This window comes from Anabrus simplex, chromosome 4, assembly GCF_040414725.1.
Source record: "Anabrus simplex isolate iqAnaSimp1 chromosome 4, ASM4041472v1, whole genome shotgun sequence".
NCBI classification, from domain to species: domain Eukaryota; kingdom Metazoa; phylum Arthropoda; class Insecta; order Orthoptera; family Tettigoniidae; genus Anabrus; species Anabrus simplex.
Genome location: NC_090268.1, coordinates 427484444 through 427506228, shown reverse-complemented (window position 1 = coordinate 427506228; position 21785 = coordinate 427484444). Strand labels below are relative to the sequence as shown.

General features: G+C 38.6%; 1 protein-coding gene across 1 annotated transcript in view; it reads left to right on the top strand.

The window, feature by feature from the left end:
- The first annotated feature begins 5662 nt into the window (after window positions 1-5662).
- Window positions 5663-21785, top strand: part of LOC136872795 (hemolymph lipopolysaccharide-binding protein) — a 69586-nt gene continuing 53463 nt past the window's right edge. The window contains exons 1-2 of the mRNA XM_067146634.2: window positions 5663-5677; window positions 8313-8452. Coding sequence (XP_067002735.2) covers window positions 8321-8452 — 132 coding nt within the window. The 5' untranslated portion in view covers window positions 5663-5677; window positions 8313-8320. The remainder of the gene's footprint in view (window positions 5678-8312; window positions 8453-21785) is intronic.

The following is a 21785-nucleotide window of genomic DNA, read 5'->3' as shown; positions in this document are numbered from 1 at the left end:
ATACGCATGAACTTAAAGTACAAAGAATAGCCATGTTTGAAATCGTGTACGCATCACCTATCGATTTTGCATGCATCAACAGTCGTACTAAATTTCTTCTCTCTAGATTGTACTGCTACCTTAGCATAACCTATACGTATGAACGTAAAGTACAGAGAATGGCAATGTTTCAAAGCGTGTACACATTACCTATTGATTTTGCATGAATCGACTGTCGTACTAAACTTTTTCCGCTAGATTGCGCTAAAATCGTGTAAGTGTGCTGCTATCTTAGCATAACCTATACGTACGAACTTAAAGCATTAAGAATAACGATGTTTAACAGCGTGAACACATCACCTATCGATAATGCATGCATCTTCTTCTAGAGCGTGCGACAATTGCTTGCATCTGCTGCTATCTTAACATATCCCATGTCCACGAACTTAAAGCATAAAGAATAGTTATGTGTAAAAATCTTGTGAACATAGTAGAGTGTTAACTACGTAGGTGTAGACATTGAAATTCGCATGCTGACGTAGCATACCGCGTAACCGTGACGTCACAGCAAGTGCTCTTATCGGTAAACAAAGCCACGTGCTTTTTTTGACAGCTGTTATCTTGACGGACACTAACCTCACTTTGAAGGACACTAGAGCATCGCTAACCTCACTATTGCCATCTTTACGGCGTTAAACCTCAAGCCTGCCACCTTATGCATGTTGTAGCGCGAAATTTAAAATCCAACAACGGAACATCGCTAACCTCACTGCTGCCATCTTTACGCGCTAAACCTCAAGGATGCCACCTTATGCATGTCGTAGCACGGAATTTGAATTCCAAAAACAGAACATCGCTAACCTCACTGCTGCCTCCTTCAAAAGTTCAGTGTTCCAAACACTAAAAACTATCGAGTGGATACTGATTTCTGTTAGAAAAAAACGCAACTCATTGCACCTCGGGGATCTTATTAGGTAATTCTGATAAGACGTAACCCCTAGGTTCCATTCCTTGTTCTGAACATAAAACCATTTTCCAATAGAGATTAATTTGCTACACTTAACAAAGTAGAAGCGTTTTTGCTGATAGCGATCGATGAGGGTGTTGCTGCTGTTAAAAATGTACCTACTTCAGCTAACTCTTTCTAGGAGGAGGGCTTGATAAGATAGTAGAGGAGCCCTTTTGCCGTTTAGCCTATTAGCCCTTTAGCCCATTAACCCTTCAGCCCTTTAGCCCATTAGCCCTTTAGCCCTTTAGCCCATTAGCCCTTTAGCCTATTAGCCTTTAGCTCTACAAAGAATATGTGCAAGGAAGGAAGGAGAGTCCTTTCATCCCTTTTGCCCTTCTGGTAAGACATAACCCCTGGGATCCATTCCCTATCATGTGTGTTGCACGATTACTTCTCGGTTCAGTATTTTGTGGAGTAGCCCTCGCCTGCACAAGCTACATGCTTGTAACCCATGCCAACAGAGTGAAACAATAATATGTTTCCGAACCGATATCTTATGTTACATGTTTATGCGATAACTTGTTCAACTGCTAGGGACTTAAATGTAAGCGGTGTATTTCTTATATTACTAAGCGTTCTGTTTAATTTTACTTTACGCATGAGCTACATGCTTGTAACAGATTGAAACAATAGGTTTCCGAACTGATATTTCACGTCACATATTTACGCGATAACTTGATCGACTGCTTTTCCCACAAGACAAATGATAAAAGGTAAATCGTTTGAAGTTGTACTTTTGCTATATCGTTTACCGATCGAGTTGGTTACGCAGTATGTGCACTGCCTTATGCATAAGATCGCGTTGAATGTTCGATTTTTGTGTTCTGAACACATCAATCAATGTTCTAAACACATGTTGAGGTTAACGGCATCGAGTACAGTGTTCAATTCTAGTCTTGTTATGTATCAATCTAATCTTCTTAGAACAAAGGCATCCCCTGATATGTTCTAAACACATGTTGTATCGAGTACAGTGTTCTATTCTAGTTTTGATCACTTATTTAGTGTTCTGAACTTATCAAGCAATGCTCTAAACACATGTTATATCGAGTACAGCGTTTGATTCTAGTCTTGTTATGTTTCTTTTGTCATCTGCAAGTCTAAACATGCATAATGATGTTATCGCTGCACACTCTTGCCTTCGCGGTGCAGGTATAAACTTGTTCGATAGAGCAATGCCTTGACATAAGAAGAGGCCTTAACAGCTAATGTATAACCTCTATTGTTTAAAGATGACCGCTGATAGCTGTTAAAAGAGCACGAAGAATTTTTTATTACCTACCACCACATTTCAAAAGTATGAGATTTAGTGCTGTAAAGATAGCAGCACGATGCTCTGTTGATTAAAGATGAGAGCTGCCACAAATTGCCTGCTAGCACATTTCAAAGGTAAGTAGCTAAAGATAGCAGTACTGTGCTCTGTTGATTAAAGATGGCCGCTGTCAGAAAAGCACGTGTAATTTTTTAAATTACCCGCTATCACGTACGTAAGGTAGTAGCTAAAGATGGCAGTACAGTGTTCTGTTGATTAAGCACATAGAATTTTTCAAATTTCCCTCGACCGCATGCAGAACAGCAGCCACCATCTTGCGCAGTAGCCTTTAAGCTAGCTTTCTTCATAAGAGTAGCCGCCATCTTGTGCGAGCACCCCTAGGCTGTCTCATAAGGAGCTATGTATAGTCACAATTTTGTGTCCGCCATCTTGCGTAAGCATCCCTACGGAGTCTCATACTAGCAGCAGTCATCTTGTGCAAGCACCTTTAAGCTGTCTCATAAGAAGCTATGTATAGCCGCCATCCCGTAGAATTAGATAGCCGTCGATGTCAAAGGGCCTAAGTAGGAATCGAACCTTTAATCTCATCATTAGACTAGGTTTTTCTTATGCTATCATGTTCCCCATACTGCGAACCTCGGTAATAGGCGGAAAATGTGTGTCCATTTTGCTCTACGATACACCGTTTTCAAGATATTTAACACTTTGCATTTAAGCCCCAAATTTAATGAATCGAACCGGCACGGGCACGTTATACTCTCTACCATGGCTAGGCCTGATCATGTTACAAAAACTTGCTTCAATACAAGCTAAAACAGAGCAAATGCCAAAGGGCGTATTTAGGAACCGAACCGTTGATCTCATCATTAGACTATGTTTGTCTTATGCCATCATGTTCCTCATACTGCGACCCTCGGTATGGGGCGGAAAAGTTTTGTCCGCTTTGCTCTACAACGTACCGTTTTCGAGATATTTAACATTTTGCATTTAAGCCCCAAATTTAATGAATCGAACTAGTGCGACACGTTAGCCTCTAACCTAGCTGTCTTGTTAAGAGCAGCAGCCATCTTGCGCAAGCACCCTCAAGGCCATCTCATAAGGAGTCGTGTATAGCCGCTATCTTGTGTCCGCCATCTTGCGCAAGCATCCTTAGGGCATCTCAAGCCATCTCGTGCAAGCGCCCTTAAGCCGTCTCATAAGAGCAGCCGCCATCTTAATCAAGCATCCCTAGGGCGTCTCATAAGGAGCCATGTATAGCCGCCATCTTGCGCAAGCATTCCAAGGGCGTCTCATAAGAACCTTTGTATAGCAGCCATCTTGCGTAAGCACCCTTAAGGAGTCATCTATAGCCACCATCTTGTGCAATTAGCGTAGAGAGATGGCTACTGTAGAATTTTTTAAATTATCCGCCACCATAGTTCAAAGGTAGTAGCTAAAGTGTGCAGCACTGAGGTTTGCGATGCAAGATGGCGTATGGCAGCTGTGACAGAAATTTCCCGCAAGATAGCAGCACGATGCTCTGTAGATTAAAGATGGCTTCTGTCAAAAAGCATTTTTCAAATTATCCGCCACCACATTTCAAAGGTATGTACCTATAGAGTGCAGCACGGTGCTCTCTTGATTAATGATGGTGGATAACAGCTGTCTAAAACGCACGTCGATTTGTTTCCAAACAAAACAATGTGGAATTTTTCAAATTGCTGCCACCACATTTCAAAGGTATGTAGCTAAGGATTGCAGCACTGTGCTCTGTTGAAGAAAGATGGCGGATGACAGCTGTCAAAAAAGCACGTGGGTTTGTTTCCCAACAAGGGCACGTGGAATTTGCCGCCACCACATTTCAAAGTTATGTAGCTTTAGAGGCCAGCACGGTGCTCCCTTGATTAAAGATGGCTGCTGTCACGTGGAATTGCCTGCCACCAAATTTCAAAGGTATGTAGCTAAAGAGTGCAGCACGGTGCTCTGTCGATTAAAGATGGCTGCTGTCAAAAAGCATTTTTCAAATTATCCGCCACCACATTTCAAAGATATGTAGCTAAAGAGGGGAGCACGATGCTCTGTTGATTAAAGATGGTGGATGACAGCTGTCAAAAAAGCATGTGGATTTGTTTACCGATTCAAATCTCGCGCTACTGAGGTTAAGTTGGCAGCATTGAAGTTTAGGCCCGTTAAGATGGTAGCGCTGAGGTTAACGATGTGTTGTTATCGATGATAGCTGTCAAAAAACTCGTGGCTGTCAAAAAAGCACGAGGCTTTGTTTACCGATTCAAATCTCGCGCTAGTGAGGTTAAGTTGGCAGCATTGAGGTTTAGGTCCTTTAAGATAGCCGATCTGAATGAGTTACATTCGGAAAAATGTGTAGGAAGAGAAGGATCTGTCTCTTGGCCCACTATGTCACCGGATGTATACCGATCAGTCTTCTCCCTGTGGGGGCATTTGAAACAAACATTTTATATCCAGCGGCCAGAAATTCCCAACCGCCTTCGACAATTCATCGCTAAAACGTGCAGATCAATAACAAAGCACCAGAATATCCAATGAGAAGCGTCGTCAGATGTGCATAAAGAAAGCAAGTCATCACCTCGATATCTTACTAACGTAAGTAACCATTGTTATTGTAGATTTGTTGCCCCAAAATTCCATCGCGTCTTCCTCCTATCCTGATGACATATCGGCCTTTCTTAGGGCTACTTACACTTCGCTTTAGTGAACATGTGCGTGCAAGTGGAAATATCACGTACATAAGATATGTTAAAAAAGTAAATCAACTAAAAAATAGTATCCATGCCGCGGACTCGAACGTGTCACATATAATACTGGTTCGCCATCTCTTACCATCTACGACCTACTGCACCGCGTCACGAGACGTGTATATTACAGATCATTGTTAGTTTTAAGACGGTAACAACGTCTACACACTTTAATCTTGTACAATTAGCTTTTCGTCGCACCTACACAGAGAGGTCTCATGGCGACGATGTGATAGAAAGTGACAATGGCCTTAATTAAAGTACAGCCCACGCATTTGACTGGTATGAAAATGGGAACCACGGAAAGCCACCACACACCTTTCACATTACCTGGTTTATTTAATTTAATAATATTACGGCACAACAACTTCCTATTTTTGTGCAGGCTGTAAATACAAACCTGTCCCTTTTACAGCGTTTTCCTGTGTGTACACAGATGTTTTCAGGAAGTGTACAAATTTGCGGTTTGCATTACGGATGAACTCATTGCCTCCGAAGATGAACACCCTATGACCTCGCTCTCGTTTGACCGTGATAAGGAGTTCAGCCGATGATATTCTCTCTCGCGCACTGCGGGGAACATTCAAGACACGCTGCTTTCAATATATAAGATAAAGCATTGAGGACCTTCGTCATATTCTACAGTTATCATCTCTAAATTTCTTGGTGAGTATTTATAGGACAGGCTAGACTTAACCGAAAATAATCAGAATTAAAAGTTAATTAACATATATTGTTAGTAATTATTTTTGTCGACTTATGAACGTTGGCGCAAACAAAACTCTTCTCGCCTAGGGAATAGACCAGGTGTGTCGGTACTAACGCGATGCAATACTGTCCGATTGTGACGGAGGATTTTTCTCAGTTGTTTCAGATCAGGGGCGTAACAGATTTGATACGGACACACGTTCCAAAATAAAAAATCCTGCCCAGTCAAACACAATGTAAAACATATGAATAACTCTATATATATATTTAATAGGTTGTATTTGCCCTCTTCCTTGGTTTAACGGCTGAGCTGTTGAACTTCCAACCATGGACCACTTAGATGTTCTTAACTTTAATTGGTTTCTTCTTTCAGTAACTACAGAATCGTACTCTATAACCGATACCGAAGCTTCGGTTATAATCATGTATTCTACTAAAACACAGAAAAGTATACAAAGAAAATTAATGTTATTGTTTTTACGTCGCACTAAATTTTCTTTGACGTTTTTCGGAGACGCCAAGGTGCCGGAAGTTTGTCCCGCAGGATTTCTTTTACGTGCCAATAAATCTACCGACACGAGACTGAGGAGTAATTTAGCACCTTCAAATACCACCGGACTGAGCCAGTACCACGTACAAAATTAAATAATGTTTAAATAAAGTCTCAAAAAATCAAAACGCACAAATTTTAAGTTTTTTTTTACTTAGCGCAAAGAGAACTCGTTCGAAACTGAGGTGACTGATTTTACAACACCTCCTTCTTATTGGCATTATGCATTCTTGTCGATTAAATATGTGTGACAAACGTTAAATGTTTTGCAAAATTTGTGCATAATACGATCTCAGGTACACTACAAAGCAAGCAAGTATCAATTCCTAACTACCGGGCGAGTTTGCCGTGCGGTTATGGGCATGCAGCTGTGAATTTTATCCAGGAGACAGTGGATTCAAACCCCACTGTCGGCAGACCTGAAGATGCCTTCCGGGGTTTCCCATTTCCAAACCAGGAAAATGCTGGGATGTACCTTAATTAACGTCACGGCCACTTCCTTCCCAGTCCTTGGTTTTTCCTATCCCGTCGTCGCCATAAGACCTCTCTATGTCGGTGCGACGTAAAGCAAATTGCAATATTGATTATGGCTCACACGTCGAGTACTTGTTGAGTATCCATATTTGACGTACTATGATCAAGCGTATACGTTCACATGTCAAAACTGCACATACTAGACGCCCCCTATACTGCTTAAAACACTCCACTAATTCTTGCACACCAGTGCTGCAACTTTATCTGAAATAATTTTTGTGTGTGATGTTCTGCTTGTGAGTTGGGGTAAGATCAGCTGTGAGTACATTCACAAATATTGTAAGGGTCGTCTTTTCGGTCTGCATAGGACGGGCCAATATAGCAAAACAGTTAAAAGACAAACAGGGGTGATTAAAAATTATTTTTGATGCGTATATCTTGGTAATATTCCTATAGAATGTAAAGGTTCCTGCTTAGGATTTTAAGTTCCATCCTCTCATTTCTTAGTAAGACGTTGTTAACGTTACTAAGAAGATAGAAGGTCTTAATAATTGAGTGACTCCACATTTACAGTACAATATCGTACAATGTTATTCCTTTCTACTTTATTTCAAAAAGGGGAAATGTCTCGTATCTTCGTTATGGGATATCTTCAGCATAAAAATATAATGATAAACACATGATATTCACACTAAACAATATTGACTTATCTTTAAAAAGTTTAAGAGTCAAGACGACTCAATCTGTCATATGTAAACACAGTTTTAAAATCAGTACATGGTATTACACATTGTCTTAAGACCAATTACTAAATAATGAAAATTCCATTGCTTTTGATACTCAAAATAAAAATTAATATTATGATCACAATATTCTAAAATCGGAATGAAATCTTGAAATTAAATCTATGTCATCTCAGGTTGGAAGCTTGAATACTTATGTGTCTGGTTAAAAAGGGTTTGTTTTTCCAGGTGGAGTTACTCAATAAATTGGTCATGTAGCCGGACAATTCGAGCGATCCATATATTATTGGTGTATGAAAGATTTTCTGCTCCCTGTTTTTCTCTCTCTCTCGTCCGGCCGGCTTGTGTGTCAATGGGACTTTCATCATTCAGGAATTGGTCTTAAGACAATGGTTATTATTTTAGGAAATTAGAGTTATTTATTTAAAGTGCATTTGTCGTATATAATGTTTTATTGAATCATCTTCAATTGGGAAAATAACCTGCTGATTACAAATAAATCTATATATCTTAACAAAACGAACTCTTTTCAAAACTGTGTTTACATAAGGCAGACTGAGTCATCTGGACTCTTAACCATTTTAAGGATGTCATTGTTTTAGTGTTAATAATATCATGCGTTTATAATTGTAATATTTTTAGGCTGAAAATGTCTCACAAGGAAGGGACGAAACATGTCCCCTTTTTAAAATAAAGTAGAAAGGAATAACATTGTACTGTATTGTACTGTAAATGTGGAGTCACTCAATTATTAAGACCTTACATCTTGCTGAGGCCGACAGTACGCATTAATTATGAAATTTATTTCTTCTGGTGCTACCAACAGCTATCAGCATGCTGCTCTTGTTAACTCTGTCTGCGATGATTCTGGATTCTACTGCCATCTCCAGGCAGTGTGAACAAGTTCCGAGTTTGAAATTCTCGGTTTCCAGCTGGAGAAATGAGTCAGGTCATCGGCTTGTAGCGGTGAGTATACTGTGCTCTTGATGGTTCATGACTATTGTGCCCATTACATTTTCTGGCATGTTATAAAATGGCGTCAAAGTAGATGTATAGCCCACGCATGTCAGAATTATATACGAGGGCAGATCAGAAAATAAGTTGCACTTCCCAGTTATGGCGATTTATTACACCACCTATACAACAGCAACACGACTATAACGACATACACTGTAACGTCACTTTTCCACATAGTTTCCAAGTGACTCCAAACATTTCTGCGATCGCACAACCAATTTTTCGATGCCGGATACATAGAAATTTCCTCCAGCGTTCTGAAACCACTCGGAGACAGCGGCCTTCACCTCGTCATCGGTCTGGAAACGTCGACCACCGAGCTCCGTTTTAGGTTACCGAACAGATGGAAGTCACATGGCGCTAGGTCAGGACTGTAGGGTGGATGTTGCCAGGCCTCCCACTTGAAACGCTGCAGCAGTTATCCCGTTTGGCGGGCCTTGTGAGGTGTTGCGTTATCGTGCAACAAAATCACACCCGCGCTCAATTTCCCCCGGCGCTTCTCTTTAATCCCTTTACGCATCCGGTGCAACGTTTGCCAATACGACGCCGCATTGATCGTCGTTCCTTTCGGCATGAATTCCACGTGCAGCAAACCCTCCATGTCAAAGAACACTGTCGCCATAACTTTACCGGCTGAAGGTTGAAACTTGGCCTCCTTTCGTTGTGATGATGAGAGGTGCACCCATTCCATGACGTTCTCTCCGTTTCGGGGGTGAAGTGGTGGATCCACGATTCGTCGCCTGTGACGATTCGCCGCAGAAACCCGTTGCCGTCTGCGGCATAGCGTTGCAAAAATGCCAGGGAGGATTGGAAACGTTAACCCTTGTGCTCACCGGTGAGAAGACGTGGGACCCATCTTTGACACAGCTTACGATATCCAAGGTCTTCGTGAACAATGGCGAACACAGTGCCATACGATATGTTCAGCTGCGTCGCGATTTCTCTCAGTTGAATGCGCCAGTTCTGTCTAATGATCGCATTCATACTGTTGACCTTTGCACGGGTCCTGGTTGTCCGTGATATCCGTGCGTCCGGCTTCGAATTGCCGACACCACTTTACGATACCTTGCCGAGAAATCGTCCGCTCCCCATACACAGCACTAATTTCACAAGGAATGTCCGTGCAATTCTTCCTTTTGGCCCATAGGAATCGGATTGTCGCACGCACCTCATATTTGGAGTGAACGTCCAGTTGACGCGGTAATTGCATTTGGCCGCTATTCACACAATACTAGACGAGACGCAACAACGACCTGCCTAACAGACGTGTGAGCAGTCTCTGTCCCTTTCTCCGCTGTGCCCACGTTTGCGACACACAGTGCGCTGCTGCGGCGCGTTAGTGCAACTAACCTTTTGATCCACCAACGTAAACTGAACTATGATTTAAAAGATCACAGGAGGCCAAGATCGAGAAATGAGAGCATAATTTCGAAGGCTGTGGGTAAAAGAACATTAAACTGTCAAATGGATTGTTTAAAAAGAAACAAGATGGTATTATATTATACAACTAATTTGCCGAGATACTGGATGGTCACTGAAGTCATTAGCTGCGTGCAAATAGAAAGAAATAAGACAATATCAAGTAAAAGACACCAAAATTACTTGTTGTGAGAGGAAGATACGGCGTAGTACAACACATTCATTGCATAAGAACAGAATTGCAGCGTAAAATAAGAACATTTAAATTAAATAAGCGAAGCAATGGTCAGACAAGGACCATAACGTAACGACGAAGGCTATTGAAATTAGAGATCGGCGGACAGAAAATAGTCAAGAATCTTATCAAGAAAACAGAATTATGAGATTCAAGTGCATTAGAGAACGGTATTATTATCTGAATTACATAAAAGTTAAGGCAGAAATAATACTGGAAATACACTGAACCCCGTGTTAAATGTTTTGAGAGTTTTCAGCTGAAAAGCAAACATATAAGAGGAGCATTAACAAGATATTTAGACTACTGGGGGCGTTGATATGAACTTTTACATATCGGGATATCTTTATGTTAAATTCAGCGCAGGAAAGAAGATTAAGATATGGGTTGTTAAATTCGCACTGGACCGACCTGGAGAAGAGTATGTCACCGGCCTACCAACCAACCTGATGAAGAAGTAGACACCAGCTGATCCATGGTTTCCAGCCGGACAAGGACAAGTGTTGTAGCTCAGACAGCTACGAAATCGTAATAAGCCAGAGAATGACAAGCTAAGTTTACTAAATTATAGTTCTTAATTAAGATAGGATGTAGTAAACTAGTAGTAGGTATCTTAAGGCAGAAACAGGTTCCAAGAAGGACATTCCACGAATAATTAATGAACAAGGGGAGTGTGTATGTGAGGATCTTCACAAGGCAGAAGTATTCAGTCAGATGTATGCAAAAATTGTTGGTTACAAGGATAATGTCCAGATAGAGGAGGAGACTAAGGCTAAAGAAGTATTAAAAATTTACATATAATAACAATGACATTTACAATAAGATACAAAAGTTGAAAACTAGAAAAGCGGCTGGAATTGATAAGATTTCTGGGGATATACTAAAGACAATGGGTTGGGATATAGTACCATATGTGAAGTACTTATTTGGTTATTGTTTCGTTGAAGGAGCCATACCAAATGAATGGAGAGTTCCTATAGTAGCCCCTGTGTATAAAGGAACTGTGATAGACATAAAGCTGAAAATTAGAGGCCAGTAAGTTCGACATGCGTTGCATTTAAGTTCGGGAAGACATTATTTCTGATTATATATTAGACATGTTTGCAGAAATTAATAACTGTTTCGATAGAAGGCAGTTCGGTTTTAGGAAAGGTTATTCCACTGAAGCTCAACTTGTAGTATTCCAGCAAATAGCAGATATCTTGGATTCAGGTGGTCAAATGGACTGTATCGCGATTGACGTCTAAAGCATTTGATAGGGTGAATCATGGGAGACTATTGCCAAAAATTAGTGCAATTGGACTAGACAAAAGAGTGACTGAAAGGGTTGTTATATTTCTAGAATGTAGATCTCAGGGAATTAGAGTAGGCGGAGCTTTATCTGATCCTGTAATAATTAAGAGGGGATTTCCTCAAGGCAGTATTACTGGACATTTATGTTTTCTTATATATATATGATATGAGTAAAGGAGTGGAACAAGAGGTAAGGCTTTTTGCGGATGATGTTATTCTGTACAGGGTAATAAATAAGTTACAAGACTGTGAGCAACTGCTAAATGACCTCGATAATGTTGTGAGATGGACAGCAGGCAATAGTATGTTGATAAACGGGGTTAAATGTCAGCTTGTGAGTTTCACAAATAGTAAAAGTCCTCTCAGTTTTAATTACTGCGTTGGTGGGGTGAATGTTCCTTTTGGGGATCATTGTAAGTTCCTAGGTGTTAATATGAGGAGAGATCTTCATTGGGGTAATCACATAAATGAGATTGTAAATAAAGGGTACAGATCTCTGCACATCGTTATGAGGGTATTTAGGGGTTGTAGTAAGGATGTAAAGGAGAGGGCATATAAGTCTCTGGTAAGACCCCAACTACAGTATGGCTCCAGTGTATGGGACCCTCACCAGGATTAGCTGATTCTAGAACTGGCAAAAATCCAAAGAACAGCAGCTCGATTTGTTCTGGGTGATTTCCGACAAAAGAGTAGCGTTTCTCCTTACTTCCGCAGTCATTTCTAACTCTATTTCCTTCCAATCTGCACCTCCTTGTTAGTATCTTTATTTCTCTATTATAATAAGGTGGGTCTTTACCATTCCGTACCACCTTTAAAGCTACAAACATGTTTTCAAATTCCTCAACAATTTCTTTAAACCCATCCGGAGTCTGTTTATATTCTTATTTACCGTTTTCCACAGATATTAATTACTTTTTAAAAACTGCCTCATGCGTCCTTTATCAGCCATATGGTACTGCCTAATAGTCCTACTTTGAAACCTTCCTTTCTATCACATTTATTTTTAACTACGACAAAAACAGTTTCGTGGTCACTAATACCATATATTACTTCAGTTTCTTTATAGAGCTCATCTGATTTTATCAGCACCACGTCCAGGATATTTTTGCCTCTAGTTGTTTCCGTCACATTCTGAATCAGCTTTCCTTCCAATTCTAGCTTATTTTCCATATGTTGGTCATGCTTCGTGTCGTTGGCATTTCCTTCCAAACTGACCTTTGGTAAATTCAGATCTCCCGCTACAATCACATTCCTTTCCATGTCGTTTTCCACATAGCTGATTGTCTTATCAAATAATTCTGAATCCATGTCAGCGCTATCCTTTCTTGGTCTTTACACTTCAAATGCATCAACATATTTTGAAAGATGGTTATGTTAAGAAGTATTAATGAATGAATTGAATGATATGCAGAATGTTATGAAGAAATGAGAAGGCATTGAAGTGAATTGTTCTGAAATCTGATGCAGAGGTGAAGTAATGATGGATGCTGAATGCGAATATTCAATTTCTGGGTCAGTATATGAAGCCAGTGCATGGATAGATTTATCGTCGTGGGAATATGGTAAAATAAGGTAGGCATTGCTAACCCAAACGCATATGTCAAGGCAAATGATTCTTGCTACATCTAAAATAAGGTTGCGTTGTTAGGAATTACCCATATCAAATATCATGTACAGGTAGTGGACGGATTAATAGATGGTATGTATATGTTGCTGTGATGAATAGTATTGACATCTGAGATAATAATTGTGCTATCGTACTAAGTTGAAAGGAATCACTTAACTTTTCAAGGCAAATGAGACTTCATTTAGAGTCAAATGTGGAATAAGAGGTCAAAATTTTAAATAATTATTAACTAGAATAGTTAGAAATGAGATTTAAATTTTTTATTTTAGACAGATATATGATGATTTTCAATTGATTAAATATAGTACGACTAGGATGGTAGGTGCCAAGATTATAAGTGGCAGTATGTATTAGTAAGCTTAGCACGTCATTCAGTGGAGATAAATATTGATGAAGCAATGAAAAATAAACTCTTTAGAGTTCAAAACTTGAAATTAAAAATTCAAATATGAGAAATATGTGTTACTTAGGCAGTGATGTTGTGGATTTTTTTAATGAATTAATATCTAAACATGTGATGAACTAAGGAAAGTATTTAAATATCGAATAGGGACTGAAGATAAGATGTTAGCTCATATCAAGATTTAATATGAACAATTTTAATCAGCGCTGATGTAAATGGAATCGATGGATGATATTAATTTTTAGTTCCTGATATATGGAGCAAATATTTCAAATAATTACTTCCCCTTTCCTAGGCATTATGTTAAGTTAATAAACTTGTTGATTTAGATTTTACATGTGTGATTGATTAATTGGTAGGCTGATACTATAGGATAGTTTAGTGTTAAGGTGAGTTTTTGCGATTTATGAAATTATGAGCATTGAGGTAGAGTGTGAAGGGATAAAGACGTTCATCTGATATTTAATAGCGAGTTATTGCGTTTGTACTTCTCTTCTGTATTCACATAAAACTGGACTACATGCAAGAAAATGTTACCCTGAGAGATAATAGAGCAGTCGGAGAATTTTTATTTGCGTCGTTGCTGGACGCAGGATGGGCACAAATAAATATTTATGGCGCTCCAACGCGGGGCTCTGAAAGAAGTTAGAGACACCGCCAAAAATATTTTTTTTACATTCCAACGCGAGACTTTAGGAGAAAGATACCATTGGAGAATTGGGATTGCTGAATAAGGGAATCAGAAGAGAAGGAGAATAGTAATTAACAGGTATCATACGAAAACAAGAAGTGAAGGAAAGCAAGAAGTAACGAAGGAGATTATTATTATTTTTTGAAAATAATAATGAAATGAATTTAAATATATTTCGAAATGTGGTAGAATTAGATGTTGATATTATATTTTTCTTAGTATATAAGTTATTAATAGATTAACTAGACGATGAGAATTTTTCTGAAAACAATCATCTTGAGATGAGGTAACAGGAACAGAACCTAAATTGTTTAAATCAGAGTTGGTTGGATTGATATGGTCATATTGATCTCTAGGAAGGCCCACATATCCATAAATAAGGAAGTTAAAACAAGTTGTTAGAAGATGAGTTTGACTTTAGTTGTAAGTAGGCATAAGTGATTGGAGAATTTACAAGATTTTTCTTAGAATTGCTTATAAAAGTAGAGAATTTAGAAAAATTTATATAGAATTTGATAGGATATTAGAGAAATTATACAATAATTATACGAAAACGTGGCTAATCAAGTGAGAGCTCAACTAGAGCAGTTCCAAAGAGAGCAGGAGGGAGAATTACAGAGGGGAGATGAAATAATAAATAATCAGGAAGACGTAAAGAAAACGAGAGAGGAGCAGAAAGTAATATTAGAAATTCTGCATGAAATAATTAAGAACAGGAAGAAAAAGGAGCAAACGAAGGAGGAAAAACAACAAGAATTGTTGCAAGAAATAATTAGAAAGCAGGAAGAAAAGGAGCAAGAACCGTTGGAAGAAAGAAGAAGAGAAAGAAGGGAAGATAAAGAAAAACAACAGGAAATGTTGGAAGAAATGATGGAGGAAAGGAGAAAAGAAAGGAGAGAAGATCAAGAGAGACAGCAGGATTTGCTGCAGGAAATAATTAGGAAGCATGAAGAGAAGCAGCAAGAGATTGTCAGGAATCAGGAGGAAAAACAAGAAGAATTAGTTGAGATTATGAAAAGAAAGAAGGGAAGATCTTAACAGACAGGAGTAATTTCAACAGAAGCAATTAGAGCAAACAGGAAGAATGGAAGAGAGACAGAGAGAGATGGTAAAAGTCGATATTGGTAAAATTCGATTAGAAATTTAGGAAATTAAGGATGATATAATAAATATGCGTACAGAGATGACTGAAATTATGGAAACTAAGAATAAGGAAGTTTACGAGGAAGTCAACAGAATCAGAGAAGGATTAACGGATAACAGAAAAGTCATCCAGACCTTAAAAAAGGAAGAAATAAAGGTACTAACAAATGACATTTAAGGATTAAAAATCACTTCTCAGCAGAGATGGGAGCAGTATCAGGAGGAGCTAATTAAATTGAACGGAGGAACTGAAAACACTAACCGGTCAACGGAAGTAAACTTTGTTGTAGCCAGAGACCAGATAGCCGACAAAATAGGTATAATAAAATAAGAAATGGATCATAGTATAAATCAGACCAATCAAAGAATTGAGAAAGCAGAAGGGGGATTAAAGCAAATTAGGAAAGAAATGCAAGAAATACGGACGGAAAATCAGATGAGGAGATCCGTAATGTCAAGCTATAACGAGTAGTAGAAGGCAATTGAGTTATAAATTAGCGAAATGGAAATCACATCAACGGGAAGAGCAGAATCAAATCGGCAAAGTAATGATGTAACGTTTGGAAATATTCGCAATGGTAGTTCAGCGATAATAAACATCATTAAAACATACGATCGAGGTTATGATAACAGAAGATATATTCAAGAATTGCAAGAAACGACGCAGAATAAGGAAAAATGGGAGAGTTCAATTCGAGATAAAGACATCAATGGGGATATTGAATGCGCGGAAGGCCTGGAATTGCAAAAGTATAAGCGCAGAAAAGCTGAAGAAAATAGGATAAACCCGAATACCCCAGAATTCAGCGTGAACTCAGAGGCGTCTGAGGAAGAAAAACGCCGATTACGAACTGTGCAAGAATGAAGAAAACGATAGGAAAGAGAAAGCAAGCAAAATTCATAGGTGGATTATAGCGCAAGTAGATTATTGGGATATACAACCGGATGAACTAAGGGAAGTTAATACAACAGAGTTGAAAAAGCAGAAATATAGCTTACCAGTAATAATCGTGAGAATCGCAGGAATGAAAATTCAATGTTTGGTAGATTCTGGTGCAAGTATAAGTGTGAAGTCACATGCGTTAAGAGGTAGATGAAAAGATCCACTTACCTACAATACCTGTACCTGGTGTGAAGATAAGAGGAATAATTCCTGACAGGACAGTGGAATGTTAAATACAGGCATATCTTAAGGTAATAATAGGGAAACACAAAATTGAACATCCATTTATCGTAATGAAGAAGATAAAATACAACTTCATTTTCGGCATAGACTTTATGTTAACGACTCGAATGACCAGCGATATGGAGAAACAGTAGGTCAGATTCCCAATAGTGGAAGATAATGGAATGAAATCGGTCGAAAGAGTACAATTAAGTAAAACCATGGACGTTAATGAACATCTGAAGATAGATGGAAAGGAAGTGGAAAACATCTCGATGGAAAACCGAGGACTGGATGTAATACAGAATCATAATAATATTGATTTGGAATTAATTGACAAAATTGGGAGGAATATCGGAGCAAAGAAAGAGAAACCAGAAAAAGCAGTCACATTTGGAAAATAAAAATAAAAAGAATAAATATATTGCACGCAATATATTTAATCCAACTAGGGGAAGAAAATTTGCCCATTGCATTTTCTGACATGTTATAAAATGGCGTCAGAGTAGATGTATAGCCCACGCATGTCAGAATTATATAAAATGAACTAAGATTTAAAAGTTCACATGAGGCCAAGGTCGACAAAAGAGAGCATAATTTCGAAGGCTGTGAGTAAAGAATATTAAACTGTCATATGGATTGTTTAAAAAGAAACAAGATGGTATTATAGTATAATAATATTATACAACTAATTTGCGGAGATACTGGATGGTCACTGAAGTCATTAGCTGCGTACAAATAGAAAGAAATAACTCAATTTCAAGTAAAAGACACCGAAATTACTTTTTGTGAGAGGAAGATACGGCGTAATATAATATATTCAGCGCATAAGAACAGAATTGCGGCGTAAAATAAGAAGATTTAAATTAAATAAGCGAAGCAACTGGACAGACAAGGACCATAACGTAACGTCGAAGGCTATTGAAATTAGAGATCGGCGGACAGAAAATAGTCAAGAATCTTATCATGGAAACAGAATTAATATATTCAAGTGCATTAGAGAACGGAATTATTATCTGAATTACATAAAAAATTAAGGCAGAAATAATACTGGAAATACACTGAACCCAGTGTTAAATGTTTTGAGAGTTGTCAGCTGAATAAGCAAGCATATAAGAGGAGCATTAACAAGATATTTAGACTACTGGGAGCATTGATACGAACTTTTACATATCGGGATTTCTTTATGTTAAACATAGTGCAACAAAGAAAATTATGAATATGGGTTGCTAAATTCGCACTGGACCGACCAGGAGATGAGTATGTCACCGGTCAGCCAACCAACCTGATGAAGGAGTAGACACCAGCTGATCCAAGGTTTCCAGACGGCCAAAGACAAGTGTTGTAGCTCAGACAGCTACGAAATCGTCATGAGCCAGAAAATGACAAGCCAAGTTTACTAAATTATAATTCTTAATTAAGTTAGGATGTAGCAAACTCTTGAAATTGTTAGTTATTGTATTGTATTTAAGATATCAAGTGCTCAGTGCAGTGCAATGTATGAAGTAAGCATTTTAAGTTTAAGTTATGCTGGAATCGATGTATCTCGAAGAAGTAACCGTATATATATATATTGAGTGTATTATGATAGGTATGGAATTTATGATTATTTGAGAGAAGGTGTGTAGATTTCACACATCAAAATAAAAGCATGCGTAAGTGAAGGATTTCTTAAATGGGTTAGGAAGCCGAACATGCTTATTGGTCATCGTAATGGTATGATATGGAAAGGATATGTAGATACTATGAACTATTCCTTGCCGATGTTCGTCATGAAGGAGTATCATGGTATACTAGATGTTAAATTTTATTCTGAGAGATGAATTATGATCCAGTGAAGCGAATATAGATTCAATGAATATTAATACGTCGTGGGAAACATTTTATATGAGAAGAGGTTATGATATTTAGAAAGATGGTTATGTTAAGAAGTATTAATTAATGAATTGAACGATATGCATAATATAATGGAGAAATGAGACGGCATTGAAGTGAATTGTTATGAAATTTGATGCATAGGTGATGTAATGATGGATGCTGAATGCGAATATTCAATTTCTGGGTCAGTATATGAAGCTAGTGCATGGATAGATTTATCGTCGAAGGATTATGGTAAGATACGGTAGGCATGGCTAACCCAAACGCATATGTCAAGGCAAATGATTCTTGCTATATCTAAAATAAGGTTGCTTTTCAGGAAATACCCATATCAAATGTCATATAGAGGTAGTGGACGGATTAATGGATGATATGTATGGTTACGTGAATGATGTTGATCCTCGAAATATCACTGTAATATTTGTCACAAATGGAAGATAGTAATTGCTTTTACTCAAATAAAGTCTAAAATCGCAGGTTGATTAAGAAATAATACGAAATATTTTATTTTAAAGAATACATACTTTACTGCCTCACAACTACTATTTCTGCTTCGCCGCAGCGCTTCCGTAAGTGTTTTGTTTATGTAACACTGTCGTGTGTGATGTCTTTGCTCCCTGAAGTTCTTTGGTGTCGTATTATTGATTTTTCTCATTCGATGCAATTTGATGGGCTGTCACTTCATGTGCCCTAATCGATTCATTAAACGATTTATTGGTCCAGGGATCATGCTATTTTTCTTTCAACAAAATACGCGCACTCCCATTCGTCGGTGCCAGCCCTGAAACTCAAGAAGAAACAAAAGACAGCCCGAGCAGCGGAATGCAAGACATGTGGACAAAGATAATGAGAATTCACAGACATAGCACTCCCATTCATCGGTGCCAGCCCTGGACCTCAAGAAAGAAACAATAGACGGCGCGAGCAGCGGAATGCAACGTAATGGAATTCTGTTTACAGCCAGTAAATACGTATGCATATTTCTTGCTAGTTACGACGGTATTTCTTAATCAGCCTCCGATTTGAGACTTTATTTGAGTAAAAGCAATTATTATCTTCCATTTGTGACAAATATTACGTGAAAAATATTACAGTGATGTTTCGTGGATCAACATCATTCACATAACAGATATGTATATGTTGCTGTGATGAATAGTGTTGAGATCTGAGATAATAAATGAGCTATCGTACTAAGTTGAAAGGAGTCACTTAACTTTTCGAAGCAAATGAGACTTAGTTTAGAGTCAAATGTGGAATAAGAGGCCGAAATTATAATTAATTAAGAACGAGAATAGGTAGAAATGAGATTTAATTATTTTTATTTTAGAAAGATATATGACGATTTTCAAGTGATTAAATGTAGTACGACTGGAATGGTAGGTGCCAAGGTTGTAAGTGGCAGTAGGTATTAGTAAGCTTAGCACGTCATTCAGTGGAGATAAATATTGATGAAGCAATGAAAAATAAACAATTTAGAGTTCAAAACTTATAATTAAAAATTCAAATATGAGAAATATGTGTTACTTAGGCAGTGATGTTTTTGAATTTTTAATTAATTAATATTTTAACATGTGATGAACTAAGGAAGGTATTTAAATATAGAATAGGGACTGAAGATAAGGTGTTAGCTCATGTCAAGATTGAGAATGAACAATTTTAATCAGCGCTGATGTAAATGAAATCGATGGATTATATTAATTTTTAGTTTCTGATATATGGATCAAAGATTTCAGATAATTACTTTCCCTTTCCTAGGCATTATGTTAAGTTAATAAACTTGTTGATCTAGATTTTACATGTGTGATTGATTAATTTGTAGTCTGATACTATAGAATAGTTTAGTGTTAAGGTGAGTTTTTGCGATTTATGACATTATAAGCATTGAGGTAGAGTGTGAAGGGATGAAGACGTCCATCTGACATTTAATAGGGAGTTATTGTGTTTGTACTTCTCTTCTGAATTCACGTAAAACAGGACTACATGCAAGAATATCTTCCTCTGAGATATAATAGAGCAGTCGGATATTTTTTATTTGCGTCGTTGCTGGACTCAGGAAGGGCGCACTATTAATAGCAAATACCTAATATATATCCACATATTATTATTCACTGTATTTTGTTCGTAAATAAACCACCGTTAATGCATTGTTATGCATGAAACACCGTCTGTTTACTACTTTAATTTATTTATTTCATGACGACACAATAAATGAACTCACAATTCCGTTCAGCCTTAAATGGCCACACTCGGTAATTGGTTCCTATTTGCGAGTCCTTGTCCTCTTCACACAGCAGGGAGTCCGGCTCGTAGGTTTTAACTGGGAGACGGTAATCCTGATGGAGAGGCTCGCCTTATTTTCGCTTCTCCAAGCCCAGCCACTTCACACAGCCGCTCTATGCATACAGCTATGTTTGAACACTTGACTACTGGTCACACGACACACGATGTCTGTTCCTTGGTTCGACTCCAGAGTTAGTCCAGTATTTCACACAGTAAAACATAGTGAACAACTAAAGTGCAACAGCTCAACAGTGTTAAACAGCAAGACAACACTCCTCATAACAACCACCATTAACACTGTTCCAATCACACTCACAATACATCTTCCAATCACTGACTTCACGACGGTCCTCATGCCATAGAAGTACACACACATACACAGCACTCTTAGGCAGTACAAAGTGTAGTCCGTTACGTACGTGACGATACTCTCAATTCCGTAGGGTGCTATCGGCAGCCAACTGCTAATACAGCCGTCCTCAGTTCAGCTACTCACTCGACACTCCGACACGACAACAGCTCCTCGATCAGACTCCAGCTGGACACTGGCGACAGACAACACCTCAACACCCCAAGACACTGACTCCAACTCTGAGCCCAACACTGACTGACTGTTCGAGGGTAGCCTCCTTTTAATACTTCGAATGATGTGTACCGGAATATTCGCGATGTGGCTAGAGACGGAACACCCTCGTTGTAACTAACAGAACGCACGGAGAATCTGAGGAACAGAACAATACACGGAAAGGCCGCCCATGCCCTCCAGGCCGCCTGGGATCTTCCCGGTCGTCTGACTCATCAGTCTCTTCCAGGAAGTAGCGAATGTAGCCATGACAGGGTTAATAATAAGGGCCAAATAAGTGTCTCTGTAACACAACCTGATATTTTAGTAAAGAATTTGAATTCTGTGTGGTACCTAAGACTCAAAATAATCCATCATCATATTTATTAATACCAAATGCTAAGTACAAGGGTCTGTCATATAAACTCAGACCGAATGTATGGTGCTTGTACTCTCGGCTACGCCAGCTGCAGTATGGAAGCCGCGCGCGCAGTTCCTTGACCTTGCAAGCAGCCTGCACCTGTTCGACCTGGCAAGCTTGAGTTGCCAGTATAAATCTCAGCTGTTAACATAGTGAGGAAGTATT